The sequence below is a fragment of the Oryctolagus cuniculus genome, chromosome X, assembly GCF_964237555.1.
Source record: "Oryctolagus cuniculus chromosome X, mOryCun1.1, whole genome shotgun sequence".
Lineage (NCBI taxonomy): Eukaryota > Metazoa > Chordata > Mammalia > Lagomorpha > Leporidae > Oryctolagus > Oryctolagus cuniculus.
The window spans coordinates 80,575,995-80,593,440 of NC_091453.1; the positions used below are offsets into that span (position 1 = coordinate 80,575,995).

General features: G+C 40.7%; 1 protein-coding gene across 9 annotated transcripts in view; it reads left to right on the forward strand.

Annotated features, from left to right (window-relative positions):
• Positions 1–5,411, forward strand: part of AMOT (angiomotin) — a 70,732-nt gene extending 65,321 nt beyond the window's left edge. For all 9 annotated transcript variants that reach the window (XM_070066645.1, XM_008272897.4, XM_070066642.1 and 6 more), the window contains 2 exons: positions 625–1,341; positions 1,690–5,411. In XM_070066645.1, the coding sequence (XP_069922746.1) occupies positions 625–1,341; positions 1,690–1,787 (815 nt within the window). In that variant the 3' untranslated portion in view covers positions 1,788–5,411. The remainder of the gene's footprint in view (positions 1–624; positions 1,342–1,689) is intronic.
• The last annotated feature ends 12,035 nt before the right edge of the window (positions 5,412–17,446 follow it).

Genomic DNA, 17,446 nt, shown 5'->3' on the forward strand with positions numbered 1-17,446 from the left:
CCATTCCAAGCCTGTCCCTTCCATCCCCACTAATCAAAACCTCCAAAGTATTGTAGATACCATGGTACATTTTTAAAGCATGATGAAGGGAGTCATGTATATTTATTTACTTTAGCTCTTTGTGATGCTTTTTCACCTTTCTTGGTCCTCTGACACTTGCAAGTTCCTTTGCTTAGACCAGAGAAAGCATTTGGGAACCATGCTCATGTTCAGAACCATAGATCACACAATTAATAGCAGACTTATCTGTGTCTTAAGACTTCTTCCTCTGGTCATTTCCAGCTCTCTGGTAATGTGTGGTGTTGGTTATAAGTGGAACCGAGTGGAAGAATTCTTTCTAATCACCATTGGGAAAAATAAAACAGATACTCAGAACACTTCACTGTTTAATGTGTTGTGCTGGGAGTTGGATAATGAGGACCAGGGATCTTCCAAATCTAGAAGAAACCATTAGCCATGGTGGAAAATGCTGATAAGCCAACTCCTGAGTTTGCTGGAGGCAAAAAGGTTAAGAATTTAGGCCCACTCAAATTTCTCCTGAAGTCCTGAAGAGAAACAGATAATCAGATGTATGGATTAGAATACTGTATTGTTTCCTAACCTCTCTCCCTTGTTCATTTGCAGGCATTCTCCTGGGTGGAGACTACCGTGCTGAGTCTGTCCCTTCCACACCTTCGCCTGTGCCCCCCTCCACTCCCCTGCTCTCGGCTCACTCCAAGACAGGCAGCCGAGACTGCAGCACCCAAACTGAACGTGGACCGGAACCCAACAAGCCTGCAGCTGTTACTCCCATCTCTGTTCCTGCTCCAGTTGCTGCTGCCGCCACTGCTGCTGCCATCACTGCCAACACTGCCACTGCTGCCACCAACACCAACACCATGGTAGCTGCTGCTCCAGTCGCGGCTGCTGCTGTTGCTCCAGCTGCCACTGCTGTTGCTGCTGCCCCATCTCCAGCAACTGCTGCTGCTCTTACTGTTGCTGCTTCTCCAGCTGCTGCTGCTCAGATGCCAGCTGCTGCCTCTGCCACCACCGCCACTGCTGCTCCTGCTGCTGCTCTTGCTCCTGTTGCTGCTGTTGCTGCTGTTGCAGTTCAGGTTGCTCCAGCTGCTCCGGCTCCGGTTCTAGCTCCAGTTCCAGCCCCGGCTCTGGCCCCAGCAGTGGCTCAGGCTTCTGCTCCGACTCAGACTCAGGCACCAACTCCTGCTCCGACTGTGGCTCCTCCTGCATCTCCAGCTCCAGCTCCAGCTTTGGCTCAGGCTGAGGCTCCTGCAAGTCCAGCCACTGGTTCTGGATCACGTCGTTTGTCTATACCAAGTTTGACTTGCAATTCAGATAAGACAGGTAATAATTCTCTACAGCAGGGAGCTTTTGGTACGGCTCTCAAAACGCAGGTTGATTTGTGGGTACCTGCTGCTCAGGCAGAGATGGTCATCTGGACTGAGCCCTTCATGTTGTAATGGGGAGCCATTAGAGGAGGGGAGAGGGTCTACAGATGATTTCTCTTCCACTGAGACAGGAATGGGCATGAGTAGAAGCCATTTTCCCAGTAGAAGTAAATGGGGGTGAGGGGGTGGCACTCAAGGCTCAATTTACCCTTACCTCCACGAGGGCTCTAATGCTGTCTGTTTCTAGAAAATTGAGCTTTTTAAATATCCTTATAAGTATCTTCAACACCTTATTTTCATTCAGATGGCCCTGTTTTCCACTCCAATACTCTGGAAAGAAAAGCACCCCTTCAGATCCTGGGACAAGAGCCTGAAGCAGAGATGGTGGAATATCTCATCTAAATGACCTTATCAAGAGCTGGAGTTTATCAGAAACAATGCTTTTAATCATTTCCCCCTTTTGTTTGTTCTTATTTTTAGGGTGAGGATAAGGGTTGGGGGGTGGGTATGTTTTCTAAAGGGACTTTTTATTGGAACAATATAGTACTTAAGTAATACCATATGAACTTCAGTCTATTCTGGTATACTCCGAAAGTACCTCTAAAGACAGACTCATCAGAATGTGTTCTGAAGTCTGTTGTTTGCATTAGTACAAAACTGGGACTGTTACCAGGTGGATATACAGTGATGTTTTCAGTGTGCTTAAATTTGTTTAAAATTTCCCTCTTCCAGATTATTTTCTATTGAAGAGCACAGCATGTGTGAAAGACAGTGTATAACATGTAGTGCAGACATGGAAAGCCAGAGAGAGTTCATGTGTGTGCTGTTTTGTGCAGTTACCAACTGGATAGCAGCCAGAGAAAGCTCTCACCTCAGGCTCATGAAAGGGAATAGTTTTAAGAGCTTATGTAAGCTGGAGAACAGGTGGGGAGCACTGGGATACAGAAAGATGCTAGAGCTAATTTTCCCTCTCAGTTTCCCAGCTACCTTGCCCCAAGGGATTGTGTTGATCTTCATTTCAGTGGTGCTTTGGAAGTGGGTTCTTTTGGTTCCCTCCTGGAGGTTCATACATTCATATATATATATATATATATATGTGTGTGTGTGTATATATATATATATATTCTGAAGTAATTTATGCATTTGGATAATTAATATATTGCTTTCAGATGCTAGGAGAGTAAATTAACTGAGTGATATGCAACTTCCTCTCTCCTAGGGGAGTTAGGCATCCAAGGCCTCTATGGAGAGTTGCATGAGGTGCTGTGTGTAGATTGTTATAGCCATGAACACAGCTTGTCTGCCTTTTGTGAGAACAATCAGCTTAGTATTTATTTCTTCTATAGCATAGGTTCACTAGCTGGATTACTTACTAGTCCCAAATTGCCAATAGTTTGCAAAATGAGAGAGCGTTTTTGTTGACAAGTTGAACGCTTTAAATTTCTGGTGACTGTTTTGAAATAATTCATTCTGTTTTTCCAGTTTCTTAGTGTATTTGACTATCGCCTCCAAGGGAATAGCACTAGAAGGCCAAAGTACTATGGTGCAGACAGAGGAGAGGTGGATTGTGTGGTCTTCTCAGTTGCCTCTTCTCATTGCCAGGGATTCCTTGAAATAGCTTTGGGAAGCAGTGGGAAATGTGTATGTGGGCGGGGACCAAAGGAGGCAGTGGCTGCAAGCCTTGCCAGTCTGTCTCCAATGACACAGAGGGTGCTACTTGCCACAGGCCCCTGCCCTGTGTCACCTCTCTGCCCTTCATTAAGGGGACAAATCTGCAGACAGTGTCATTAAGTTCAGTTTTCAGGGGTATAGGAAGGGTGAAGGGGCATTGTTAGGTAAGGGTGGGGATAGAAGTTTTGGGATATATTAGAAACCAGATTAATAGAAGAATAGGCCTGATATATTGTATCATGAGCCATAGTGATGGGAAGGAACTTAAGCAACATAGCCCTTCCCTCTAATTTTAGTGATGAGAATCTGAGACTTAGAGAGGTTCGGTGACTTTTTCAAGATCACACAGCACTGCTGTCCACACTGCCAATTACCATGCTGATTTTGGGAAACCCTTATACACGGAAAAAGAGCCCATTTTAAGAAAAAGACATCTTCATGGTCCAAGGCATCTGTGTTTTGTAAAATGTCCTTGGCTTGAGTAGTTTGTCCAGGGAGCTGACAATTCTTATCTTGCCTCTTGTGCAGTGCCTTGTGCAAGGTTTATCCTTTCCTGATCCCCACTTCAATAACAAGTCACAGGAAATGTCCTCCTAAGAAGTCAACCCCACTTTGTTTCTCCATATCAGACTTAGTGTCTCAAATCATCTCATGGGGTTCTGCGAGTAAAGGCATGGCACAGTTAGAAGTACTTTGTGTAGTTCTTATTATCTTCAAAATGAATTATTGTGTGCATGTGTTTGGGATGGGGAGATGAGGAAGGATAATGTGATTTTTCAGCCAGTCCTCATATTTTTATTAATGACATGGTCATTGGAATATCAGTTCTCCATAAAAATTAGAAGTGCAGTGGTATTAATACTTATTCATACTATCCTTAAAATAACAATAATAATACAACTGTAATGGTAGAAGCAGCAAGTAGCACACTTCAGAAGAGCTACTTTCTATCTATCCAAATGAAGGAATAAATAGAAGCAAACCTTTCACTTACTCCTTTCATGGTTGTAGCACATTGCCAGGATTTGTGCTCACTCTGGGAGCCATGAGTGTAATCACATTCTGGAATATGACAAATGTCATACATTCCACACCGTGTGGCAGCCATCTTTTTAGACTTAGGTGTTTTGGAGAAAGAAGGAAGTTCTTGGCTAAGTACTTTTGGGGCTTTCTAGAACATCTCTGCCCTCTCACACCAGAGGTAGTACCCTGTCTGCTCAATTTCCAATCCCAGATAATTTGCTAAAATAACATTGTACAGTTAAGAGATGGAAGAAGACCATGTCAGTGCATTATGTTTATGGAGAAGTTAGAATGCTGCCTTTTCAGAAAATCTCTGCAAGGTATCACTTAAAAAATTCAGGTTCATGGGAGAAATCTCAAGGTAGCCACCTTTTCACAATTGTGTGGATCTAACACTTAGGGGATCTTTCTGGACTCCCACCTATCTATGCATTTTGGTGTCACCTCAGGACAGGAGGCTGACCTTGTTGTCTTAACTTATACTGCCTGGTGTTCTCTGTAATGAGTTGCACCCACAAGTCCCATGAACAGAACAACTTCATTTGAACAACTTTTCCTTGATATAAAATTCCTAGTAATGATTTCTTTGAAATAAAAGTAGCTTGAGCTTTCTTTTAAAATCGTATATCTTGATTGTTGTCTTAATGAAGGATTTCTTCTCAATGCTGCTTTTGAGCTTCAGGGTGACAGGACAGCAGGAACCTGAAATGTCTGCCATAGGAAATGTACCAAGAGACCTGTCATGTTCTCTTTTTGTCATTGCACTGTTGGGTGGGCTTAGCAGTTGGAACATGAACAAACTGATTGTGCAAACTACTTTGTATGAAGAGTCTAAACACTCATAATGCGGCAGCTTAAAGTGTATACATATGCACTAACTTTCATAACTTATATATTCTCATGTCTGTTAGTGTACAATCTCTTGTTATCAAAATTACTCATTCACATATGGAATATGTTACTTAAAATGTGTGCATTTTTACTGAAAATGTTTTCAAAGGAAGGCATCCACTGAGGGCTAATTGCCACCAATCTCAGCCTACCACCATCCTTGGAAATGTATCTTCCAAGTGCCATCCATCATCAGTGGGACAAGTGTCGGGAGTTTGTTTATATTTCTGGTAGCAACCGTAGGTTACATGGAGCCATCAGACCTCTTTCTGTCCTTCTTGTGATTAATGGCATGTGATTGTAAAACAGAGAGCTGGGGTTGGCAGATGGGCTAGAGAAGAATTGCCTTTACTTTAAAATGTATGTGGTCCCATAATGATTGTGATCTCATTCTGTAATCAACTGAGGTAGTTCCAATAAAGTGAAGCAGGTTTCAATCCACTTTGTGCCTATCTTTTCACTGACAATAAAGTTAGCTATTTCAAAATGCAGTACTATGTGGAAAATGCTTTGGTGTTTACCTGATGGAGGCTTTATTTGTGCTGTATCAGTCATGACTTTCAATTTAGTATGTGGTAAAATTGCCTTTCCAGGACACAGTGTACAGTAGAATTTGCATTTGGTTGATGTAGGGGATGCCATTGTAGATTATAGAGTATTAATACAATGCCACAGGCCACGTGCTCTACTTGGGCTCTTTTTATACTCAGGCAGCATATATTAAAATCTTTCATCGTTTTGTCTCCTGGTTCTGAAGGATAGCATGATGGCCATCCAGCACAAAGAATTCATCCCTTGGTTAGCATTTTGGAAGGCCCCTTGGTATTCCTTTTGTACCCTTGTTCTTATGCCAATTCATTAGTTCTGGTTGAGGGGACATGTTATTAAAAGCAAATCAAAACCACAAACAAGTCGACTGTTGGCTGCAAATGTTAAAATCTGCCTTTATATTGCCCTTTCTGTGCCTGTTGCCTACCAGTGAGTTTCAAACATGGCAGGTAAGGAAAGGTCCCCCTCCCCAACAGGAGACTGAAATGACACATTTTCATGGTGAAATTGGCTTGTTGGGGCTTGCCAAAGGGAGGGAGGAGTGTATAGAATTCCTCTGTCAATTTGAAATTTTTTAAGGTTGGATTTTTTTTTTCTCCTCCATATCATCATGAGTGCTTTTGAGACTGTAGGTGAAAAAGACCTTCTCTTTCAGGGCCAAGAAGATGGTGGTATTAAGTTAATCACACCTTCTTACAGAAGTTTGCAAAGCATTCCTTTCTGAAATATTGCACTTAGTTCTTAATGAGCAATCATTCATGGGGAGAAAAAGCAAAGATTCTTTCAAAGTATGTGAGATTGCATTGGAGGAGCATTTCTAGATTTTATCCAGTATTATGCCTGATCTGGTATCTGCATTGTGCTCCACTTCCCTTCCTGCAGATCTTCCTTACAAGTAGTCAGCACAGCCTGTATGAGTTAAACAGTTGCCCAAAAAGTACCTCCTTTCTCCTACCACTTCCACTTCCACTTCCACTTCCATCTTATATGGCAGAAAGGTTTTTATTGGAAGAAAATAAATGTTTCATCTCAGAACACAGAATTTCTACTTTGACTGACAAATACCCAGATAGTTGGGTGAAGAGCCTTGGGTGATAATTTTCTTTTTGGAAACTAAATCTTATCTTGCAGAGCACCCAATTTCCTATCATGTCACAAGTCCTCTCACGTAGATACACAAACTCACCAAGCTTAGAGTATTTACTTTTGTCCCCATGATTTTTCATCTTCCAATCACCTACACCAATAAATTCAGGCATGTGTGAGTTGTTGGATTACTACTTATTATGTAATAGACTCTACAATGCAATATTTAAAAGAATACAGTCCATGATGCTAGTTTCTTGAGGAAAAGCACACACAAACACATTTGCATTTCATTGTGAAATATGAAATAGCAAAAATTTGAACAAGATATGGAACTAGTACAAAAGGAAGGTTGGTGGTATGGCAAGGGAAGAGAAGAGCAGAACTAAGTTGAGCTTTGCTCTGAGTTACAGAGAGCATAGACAGAAATCTTCTATCTGCTGGTTCATTCCCCAGATGATTACAATGTCTGAGGCTGGGCCAGGCTGAAGCCAGGATCCTGGAGCTTCTTCCAGGTCTCCCACACGTGTACAGGGGCCCAAGCCCCATCCTCTACTACTTTCCCAGGTGCATTAGCAGGGAGCTGGATTGGAAATGGAGCAGCAGGAACTCAAACTGGCACCCATATGGGATGCTGACACTGTAGATGGCATCCTAACCCACTGAGTCTCAGCCACAGGCCCCTAAGTTGAGCTTTGAACTAGGAGATGAAGATGAATATTCCTTGCAGAAAGAGCAGCATGTGCAAAAACAATCTCACTTCCTTGGGCCTGTAATCAAATGAAGTCTCTATTTGAAATATAAAAGGACCTAGAAAACCATTTTGAATTGTAACAGCCTCCTAATGAAAATGTAAAAATTCATTTATAAGTCAAAAGAGCATGGAGTTTTAGTCCTATGGGGTGCCACTGAACGATGTTTACCTGTGCACAAGTTCCTTAAAGCCATCAAAGGATTTTATCAGTAAACTAGGGTTAAATACCTGTCCCTGTGGACCTCATGAAGAGGGGATAGAGAAGCCTCACAAAGTGAGAATATAAAAAGGTGCCAGTCAAAACAATAGGCTGAATCCATCAAGATGAAGTGATTTCATTAACTTTTTATTTTTTTATTTTTTTAAAGATTTTTTATTTATTTGAAAGAGTTGCACAGAGATAGACTGAGAGGCAGAGAGAGAGAGAGAGAGAGAGAGAGAGGTCTTCCATCCGATGGTTCACTCCCCAATTGGCTACAACGGCCGGAGCTGAGCTGATCCAAACCCAGGAGCCACATGGGTGCAGGGGCCCAAGGACCTGGGCCATCTTCTACTGCTTTCCCAGGCCATAGCAGAGAGCTGGATCAGAAGTGAAGCGGTCGGGTCTCAAACCGGGGCCCATATGGGATGCTGCCGCTTCAGGCCAGTGCATTAACTGGCTGTGCCACAGTGCCGGCCCCTCATTAACTTTTTATTAAGGAAAAACTCCAACATACAAAAACAGAATCGCTACAGCATCTCCATGCACATAATTTACTAGGCTTCAACAATTACCAATGTGTGGTCAATCTGATTTATTTATTGTCCCCACTCACCCACCCAACATTGCTTTGAAGCATGTCACACACACCATAGCACATTTTATCTATAAATATAAATGTAAAAAGTGTTATGCCTGAAACCAATATAGATACAGCCCACTAAACAAATGAAAATGACATATTAATGCTTTGTCACTTAACAAAGCTTCATTGTTTGATTCCACAACTCCTACCTTAAACTGAAACCTATGGTCTCAAACAGTCCTGTTCTCCACAACCCCATAACAAAGGGTACAATATTTTCCTGAAGGCTCTCCAATGTAGGTCCCAAGCCTTTATTCCTCCCATATGCATATTAAAAATTCCAACTCCATTAATGTCCCTGTCATCCAACTGTTCCTTGTTTATCTCATTTACTGATTTGGTCACTATCCCAAGTGCACTAAAAATTTTTGCCCTTGGATCATAGTTTCCTCTTCACCCTTTTTCTTCAGCCGTCTCTGCATCCTGGCCTGTCAGCTCTCAACCTCTCCAACTCCCCTGATCTCCACAACCACTCCACTTCAGCTGTCTCATGGTCAACACAGAACTGGTTCATCATATCCACCAGCCCCACTCTGGCCACAGTCTCCCATCCTTTCATTATGTCTACTCTGACTCTGTCTGCCCTCAAATCCCTTGATGCCTCCATTCCCTCTATTTTAGCCCTCACCTACCTGATCTGGACCTCAGGCTCAGCCACCTGAACCAGCAATCCATTCACACCCTATTACAACCTCACCCATTCATCACAGGCCAGAAACACATGAGCCATCCCTGATACCTCCTGCTCTCTCACAACTGATATCCACCACTACAATCTCATCAAAATAAATGGTAAAACCCACTCATTCTTTTCCAATTTTACTGCCAGCAACCAATTCTAAGTTACCATTTTGGATTATTTCTGTAACCTATTAACTGATCTGCCATGCCCACTCTTATTCCACTCTTTAGTTCTAGTTTCTATTCAACAAATGTAATTTAAAGCGTGTGATTCCTCTGTTGCAAATCTTTCAAAATATCCCCTTCTAATATGAATGAAATGGGATTATAAGAAGTAAAGTATCACTCATTGTTTTAAAGTTGATGGGGTACAGCTGATTAAGCCACCGCCAGCAATGCTGGAAGCCTATATTAGTTCTGGTTTTTGTCCTGTCTGTTCCACTTCTGAATCAGCTCCCTGCTAATGATCCTAAAAGAGCAGAGGAAAATGGCCCAAGTACTTGGGCCCCTGACACCTACACGGGAGACCTGGATGGAATTCCAGGTTCCTGGCTTCAGACTGGCCCAGCCCATTTGGGAAATGAACCAATGGATGAAATTCTCTTCTCTCTCTCTCTCTCTCTCTCTCTCTCTCCTCTTTCTCTGTAGCTATGCCTTTCAAATAAATAAATCTTTTGTAAAAAGACAATTCCTACACTGGATTAAGCCACTTAACCATGTACACTTAGTATTGTATTATATAACAAGGAAACTAAAGAAGGAAAGGGAAATAAGATAAATGCCAGGAAATCATTGGCTAGTGTCTGCCAAAATATGTAGCTTCAGGAGGTGCCACATCAAAATTTGGAAAGCTTGTCAAAATGTAAATTCCTGGGTATCTCTACTCTAGAAGTGAAGGATAATCATCTATGAGGGCAAGACCAGGGAGTGAGCATTGGTGTACACTGAATAATCACATGAGGTGATGCTGAGACAGAGGGCTTAGAAAAGATTTCAGGGAACACTGCACTAGGTTTTATATAGAAAATTATCATGCCCTGAAAATAGTGTCCTTTGAGCATAAGAAAAAGAAGATATATGGAACAAAGCATGATAAAGATTCTAATGGGCCAAGAGTCAAAGTATATCTGCACAATGCCAGCATGCCAGCCTCTAGTGGAAGTGTTATCTATCACACAATCCCTTACTTTGGTGGGCAATCATTTTATTATTTTCATTCACTCTTTTAGTACTTACAGTAAGAAGACTGTCTATTCTGCTAAGCTATGACTTTAAGTGGTTGGATTTACTGCTCTGATCAAGCAGCGAATGTTGTTGGTTACTTTTGTTACTGGCTTACTTGGTTTATAGTCCTTGAGGCAACCACAACCACATTTGTGATCTTGGCCAGCTCATTCAGCTCCAATGACTGTTCTGTAATATGAGGTCACTGGATTATGATCTCTAATGTCCCTCCTGGCTTTTACACTCCATGATTCCATGAGACTAAAAACTGCCTCTGAGGTCATAAATTCTTTCACATGGATCCAAAATTGTCTATGCACTACAGATAAAAGACATTTTAAAATCTGAATATATTGAAAATTTTCCATAGGTCTGTGGATCTATTCATCAAGATTGAATTTCTTCTTATTAGTTCTGTCCCCACTTGACATTTTATTCTCCCATCCTGGCTATACCTACTTAATTTTCCCACTGTACATGTAATTTTCAAAAGAAGACAAGTACACAAGATTAAATTTTCCAGAAAATTATGAGGAAATCAAAACAGAGAGAAATCAGGATAGTTTACATTTCTATTCAGCCATGAGTCTATGGTAATTTGTATTCATCCAATTTTAGGGGGCTTAACAAGCAAGGTTAAAAGGGAAATAAATATTCCAGGCATGGGACATGTCACAACACATGACAAAGAGAAGAATAACCATGGCTGAAGCACCAGGCTACCCATGGGACCAACAAGAGATAGGAAAAGGGCAAAGAGAAATAACATTTTTGTGATCTGCTAGGTGTTTTATATATATATATATATATATAGGATATATATATATATACACATGTGTATATATATATGTGTGTGTGTGTGTATGTATCTTATATATTCCCAACAATGAAAGTAATAAAATTTAAAATAAATTTAAAGTAAAAATTTAAACATTTATTTAATAAATATAAATTTCAAAAGTACAACTTTTGGATTATAGCGATTTTCCCCCCATAACCACCCTCCCACCCACAAACCATCCCATCTCCTACTCCCTCTCCCATCCCATTCTTTATCAAGATTCATTTTAATTATCTTTATGTGCAGAATATCAACTCTATACTAAGTAAAGATTTCAACAGTTTGCACCCACACAGACAAATAAAGTACTATTTGAATACTAGTTTTACCGTTATTTCACATAGTACAATAAGGACAGAGATGTTACATGGGGAGCAAGTGCACAGTGAATCCCGTTGTTGATTTAACAATTGACACTCTTATTTATGGTGTCGGTAATCACCCGAGGCTCTTGTCATGAGCTGCCAAGGCTATGGAAGCCTCTTGAGTTCACAAACTCTGAACTTATTTAGACAAGGTCATAGTCAAAGTGGAAGTTCTCTCCTCCCTTCAGAGAAAGGTACCTCCTTCTTTGATAATGGGGTTTATTTTTCAATACTTCTTTCTTTCATATACAAAAGACAAATCCACATTTCTTGAATCCTGATTCACAAATTGCTTAGGCAATTTAGATAGCCCTCTTTAGGAAAAAATTTTTAAATTATGAATATGCAACCAGATACTATTTATTTATAATGAGAAATCACAATAAGTAGAAATTTTTAAAAGCTGACAAATATCAATCGCAATGAAAAAGCCCAATTTAACTTGTTTTTTTTTGACAGGCAGAGTGGACAGTGAGAGAGAGAGACAGAGAGAAAGGTCTTCCTTTGCCATTGGTTCACCCTCCAATGGCCGCTGTGGCCGGCGCGCTGCGGCCAGCGCACCGCGCCTATCCGAAGGCAGGAGCCAGGTGTTTCTCCTGGTCTCCCATGGGGTGCAGGGCCCAAGGACTTGGGCCAGCCTCCACTGCACTCCCTGGCCACAGCAGAGAGCTGGCCTGGAAGAGGGGCAACCGGGACAGAATCCGGTGCCCCAACCAGGACTAGAACCCAGTGTGCCGGCGCCACAAGGCGGAGGATTAGCCTACTGAGCCACTGCGCCGGCCTCAATTTAACTTTCAAGAATACACTTCATATTTGTTGTTTGCTTCTTTATATGACAATGGTTTTGCAATAATATAAATTAAGATAATAGAAAAATTAGTCTTTCCATTAGCATGCATAATAACAAATTATTATTATTATTATTATTATTACTGATAGATTGCTAAAGCATGCAACTTTACACACGGGTATTTTCAAAGCTTATAGAACCGATTCAGGTTTGTTCTCTAAAACTGTAAGAAGTTTGATAAATTATCTTTTATGCAACTCTCATCACAAAATAGAAAAAGTACAATGCATAGTTGTGTGATTTGTGTTATTGAGTGTATTCCTAATGCAGAAGAGTGTCTTCTGTGATAGACATTTATGGGACCTGAATGCTCTGCATACCATTTTGCACATCAGGTGTTTGAAGGAATTGTCTATAGATTGGCTTTTGCATCTATACATTTCAAAACTGATTTCTGTTCCAGTCTCACGTGCTTTCAGTGCTAAGTACCGTAAGACAAATTTATATAGTGATAAAACCTCTGGCTTTGCACTTTTGTATTACCCTGCTGAATAAGTGTAATCAGTAGGGGTATTTCTGGAAACTACTCCTTTACTAGTATGGTTTAGAAAGGATTTATCTATACACAGGACTGACTGAAAACCATATAAATATATCTCAGTAAATGAAAACTAAATATATCTCAAACTTTCCCTTTGCTGGATCTTGAACACAAGAGAAAGGATAATGCAGGGAAATTAGAATGGATAGTCAGGATTTTCAAGAGAATACAAACAGAAAAATATCTATATGAAGGTACTTCATAAAGCTCATGGAAAATGCATGTTATGAAAAAGCTACACATCGATTTAAAAACTTTTTGTACCAAAATAAGCTTCTCTTTTCATTCCATTTTTTCCAGGTACTTACCAAAGTGCCACTGTATATCTACCTCTATCTACCAATCATTTATCTATATATTGATCAATTGATAGAGCTACTTCTCTATATGGATATCTATATAGATCTGTTCATCTATATCCATACACACATGCACACACATATATACACCTACATACATAAGGAAATTTCAAAAAGTTCATGCAAAATGTGTAGTATGAAAAAATATGCATGAATTTTAAACATATTTTACACCAAATAAACATATCTTTTCATTAATTTTTTGAAGTACCTCTCTGTGTGTGTGTGTGTGTGTGTGTGTAGAGAGAGAGAGAGAGAGAGGGATGGAAGAGACAGGGAGAGGAGAGAGAGGGAGAATTGACTTACTTTAAGGAATTTGTGCATGTGATTTTGTGGCTGACAAGTTTGGGATTTGCAGAGTAGGCCGATAGTCTAGAAATTCAGTTAAGATTGGGTCTTGCAATTTTCAACTGCTTTTACTTTGGGAAATTTCAGCCTTTGCTCTTAAAGCTTTGAACTGATCAGATAACACCAACCCACATTATGAAGGGTAATCTTTACACAAAGTTTACTGATTTAAATGTTAACCACACAGTAAAAATATCTTTACAACAAAATCTAGACTGATGTTTGACCTAGCTATCATGTACCATAGCTTAGGCATATAAAGTCAATAATCAATCACCTCAACCAACTCTAACCAATAGATTTAAGTCATTTTTGTAAATTTTATAGAAACACTTTACCATGGGAACCCATTGTTAGGGACCACATGGCATTTGAATGATTCCATGTGATTCATGTCTCACAGCCAATCCATCAGTAAATCCCATCAGTTTCACCCTGAAAATACATTTGGAATCTGAGCACTTCTGAGTTCTGCCAGCCCAACCATTTCTTCCACAGGTCATTAATCTCTGCCTCGTGTTCTTCATATAGAGTGTTAATTATTTCATCATTTTTTGATTTTATAGAGGGATGTTTAGACACAATTTTCATCTACTTAAGGGCACATTTTGTGGTATCTTGTTGAACTTTTTAAAAATTATATTTAAGGTGAACAATTTATTTCATATATACAGATTTAGGAACATAGTGATACATCTCACCCTAGCTTCCCTCCCCGCCTACTGCCCATGCTCCCACCCTTCCTTCTCCTCCCTCTCCTATTCCCACTCTTAATTTTTACAAAGATCTATTTTCCACTCATAAGATTAACCCTACTCTAAGTAAAGAGTTCAATAAATAGTATGAAGAAAAAAAACACTGTTCTTCAACAGTAGAGACAAGGGCTGTAAACAATTATCAAATCTTAAAATGTCAATTTCACTCCTATACATTACATTTTAGGTACTCTATTAGTTACAACAAATCAGGGAAAACATGGTATCTGTCTTTTTGGGATTGGCTTATTTCACTAAGTACAATGGTTTCCAGCTGCATCCATTTTGTTGCAAAAGACATGATTTCATTTTTTTTTTTTACCCTTGAGTAGTATTCTGCAGTGTATATAGCATACCTTGTTTATCCAGTCATCAGTTGATGGGCATCTGGGTTGATACCATATATTAGCCCTTGTGAATTCAGCTGTGAAGAACATAGGGGTAGAGATAACTTTGATCTGCTGATTTCATTTTATTTGAGTAAATTCCCAGGAGTGGGATTGCTGGGTCATATGGTAGATCTATTTTCAGGTTTCTGAAGTATCTCCATACCATCTTCCACAATAGCTGAAGTAGTTTACCTTCCCACCAATAGTGGATTGGGGTAACTTTATTACCACATCCTCACCAGCAATTTTTGTTCTTTGATTTCTGTATGAGTGCCATTCTAATGGGTGAGGTGAAACCTCATTTTGTTGCACCTTTTTACCTTTTCATAAATAGTGTACTTTTAGCTATAATGTGTCAGTTACTTTTAAATTATTCATCTTTGAATGATTGGCTTTTTCTGGCACAGCTATTTGCAGGAGGGTCTAGTGATGGAAAATGAGCCAAGGTAACTTTCATGCTTCACAGTCTAACAAAAACCTTGGACAAAATGCATGTATTGGAGTTTATTTCAGCAAAGAATAATTCATGAATTGGGCAGCCCTCAAAATCAGAGAAGGTTCAGATAACTCCACTCTGCAATGTTGACAGTGAGTATTTTTAGACAGAAAAAGGCTTAAGAAAGCCCAAATAAGAAACAAAAAGCTGATAGGTCATTTTGAAGTTACTTTTCTTTTTTCTTTTTTTCTTTTATTATTTTTGAGATGACTTTTTTTTTATTTGACAGGTAGAGTTATAGACAGTGAGAGAGAGAGACAGAGAGAAAGGTCTTCCCTCCATTGGTTCATTCCCCAAATGGCCACAACAGCCGGTGCTGTGCAGATCTGAAGCCAGGAGCCAGGTGCTTCCTCCTGGTCTCCCATGTGGGTGCAGGGGCCCAAGCACCCAGACCATCCTTCACTGTCCTCCCAGGCCACAGCAGAGAGCTGGACTGGAAGAGGAGCAACCAGGACTAGAACCCGGCGCCCATATGGGATGCCGCTGCCACAGGCAAAGGGTTAACCAAGTGAACCACGGCACCAGCCCTACTTTTCTTATATAGATTAAACAGAGGGTATTTCTTCATTAGGCCAGCTAAAGCTATCTTGTTAGGGGATTTAGTGCTCGCTCTCCCTCTCTCACTCTAGCTCTTTCTCTCACTCTCACTCTCTCTTGCCTCCTTACCTCCCTCTCTCCCTCTTCCCTAATTTCTTGGATGGTTTCTTCAAGTTTTAGTTTGTAGGTGTGGAACTTGAGCATGAGTTATTTCATTTAGGTTTGATTTGTTGGGGCCTTGTGCAGGAATGCAGTCCAAATCAATCGGCTGCATTTTACATAATTAAAACATGTTATCCCTTGCCACCAAAGAGACAGACTGTTTACTGCAAAAAAAGGCTCTGCTGTGGATCTTTGTCTAGTCCCACCTCTTCAGCTTCTCTAAAACAAAGCTAAGCCAGGTTGATATCTGCTCCTACTAAGTCCAATTCCTAGATGTCTTGCTGGAAATAGGTTGTAGCTTTTAAGTCTCCAGTGTGGCATTCATATTCAGGAAGCTTATTTTATTTATTTATTTATTTATTTGAAAGGGAGGGAAACACAGAGAGAGATCTTCCACCCACTGGTTCACGTCCCAAATGTCTGCAATGCTAAGTGATGCATGCCTGTATTCCTCCAATAATATTTTTTTACACACAACAATTGCAAATATTCACCTCCCTCCTTCATAGGTAGTTGTCAGCTCCCATTTCAATGTGAAAGAAGTTTTCACTTAGGAGCTCAGGGATAATTTTTTTAAAGATTTATTTATTTATTTATTTGAAAGGCAGAGTTAGAGAGAGAGAGAGAGAGAGAGAGAGAGGTGTCTTCCATCTGCTGGTTCACTCCCCAAATGGCTGCAATGGCTGTAGCTGGGCCAATTCGAAGTCAGGAGACAGGAGCTAGGATCCAGGAGCTTCTTCTGGGTCTCCTATGTGGGTGCAAGGGCCCAAGGACTTGGGCCATCTTCCAATGCTTTCCCAGGTACATTAGCAAGGAGCTGGATTTGAAATGGAGCAGCTGGGGCTGGAACTGGCTCCTATATGCAATGGTGCCACCACAGTTGGTAGTTTTACCCTCTGTGCCACAGTGCCAGCCCCTCATGGTTTATACTAAAAATATGTAGCAGGGCAAGCATTTTGTGCAGCTGTTTAAGCCACCACTTGAGAGGCCTGCACTCCATATTGGTGCCTAAATTCCAGTCCTGGCTCCACTCTCCATTCTAGCTGCCTAATGCATACCCTAGGAGGTGTAAGTGAATGTTCAAGTACTGGTGTCCCTGTTACTTACTGGGGAGACCAGAATTGAGTTAATTGATCCTGGTTCCAACCTGGCCCAACCCTGGCTGTCATTGATCCTTGTTTCAACCTGGCCCAACCCTGGCTGTTGTAGGCATTCAGGGAGTGAAAGAGTACATAGGAGATACCTCTCTCTCTTTGTCTTTCTCTCTTTCTTTTTGCCTTTCAAATAAAATAAAGATACATAAATAAAATATATAACACTAGGTAGAATACGGTCATTGGTTAATGAGAAAGCACTCAGCTGTAAACAGCTGTCCTTGCTATACTGGTGTTAACCAGCTCAAAATCAGCCTCAGTAACAATTTAACTTTCCCACCCTTTCCAGGGGAAGACTTATCTACAGCTCCACTCAAACTCACCTTTCTCCTCCAGTCTCTAAGGATAAGGCAAAATTTCTTCCAGATCAAGATAAGGTCAGCCACCCTATCCCCACCTTTGCTCTGCCCTTACCCCTCCTCTTCTCCTTAGGAGTCTCCATCCAACCCAAGCCCTTTCTTTCCCTTATCTACAGCCCCTCCCCTCCTCTCTGATGGCTCCTTCTGATCTAATCAATATACTCCAGCTGCAGCTTCCTCT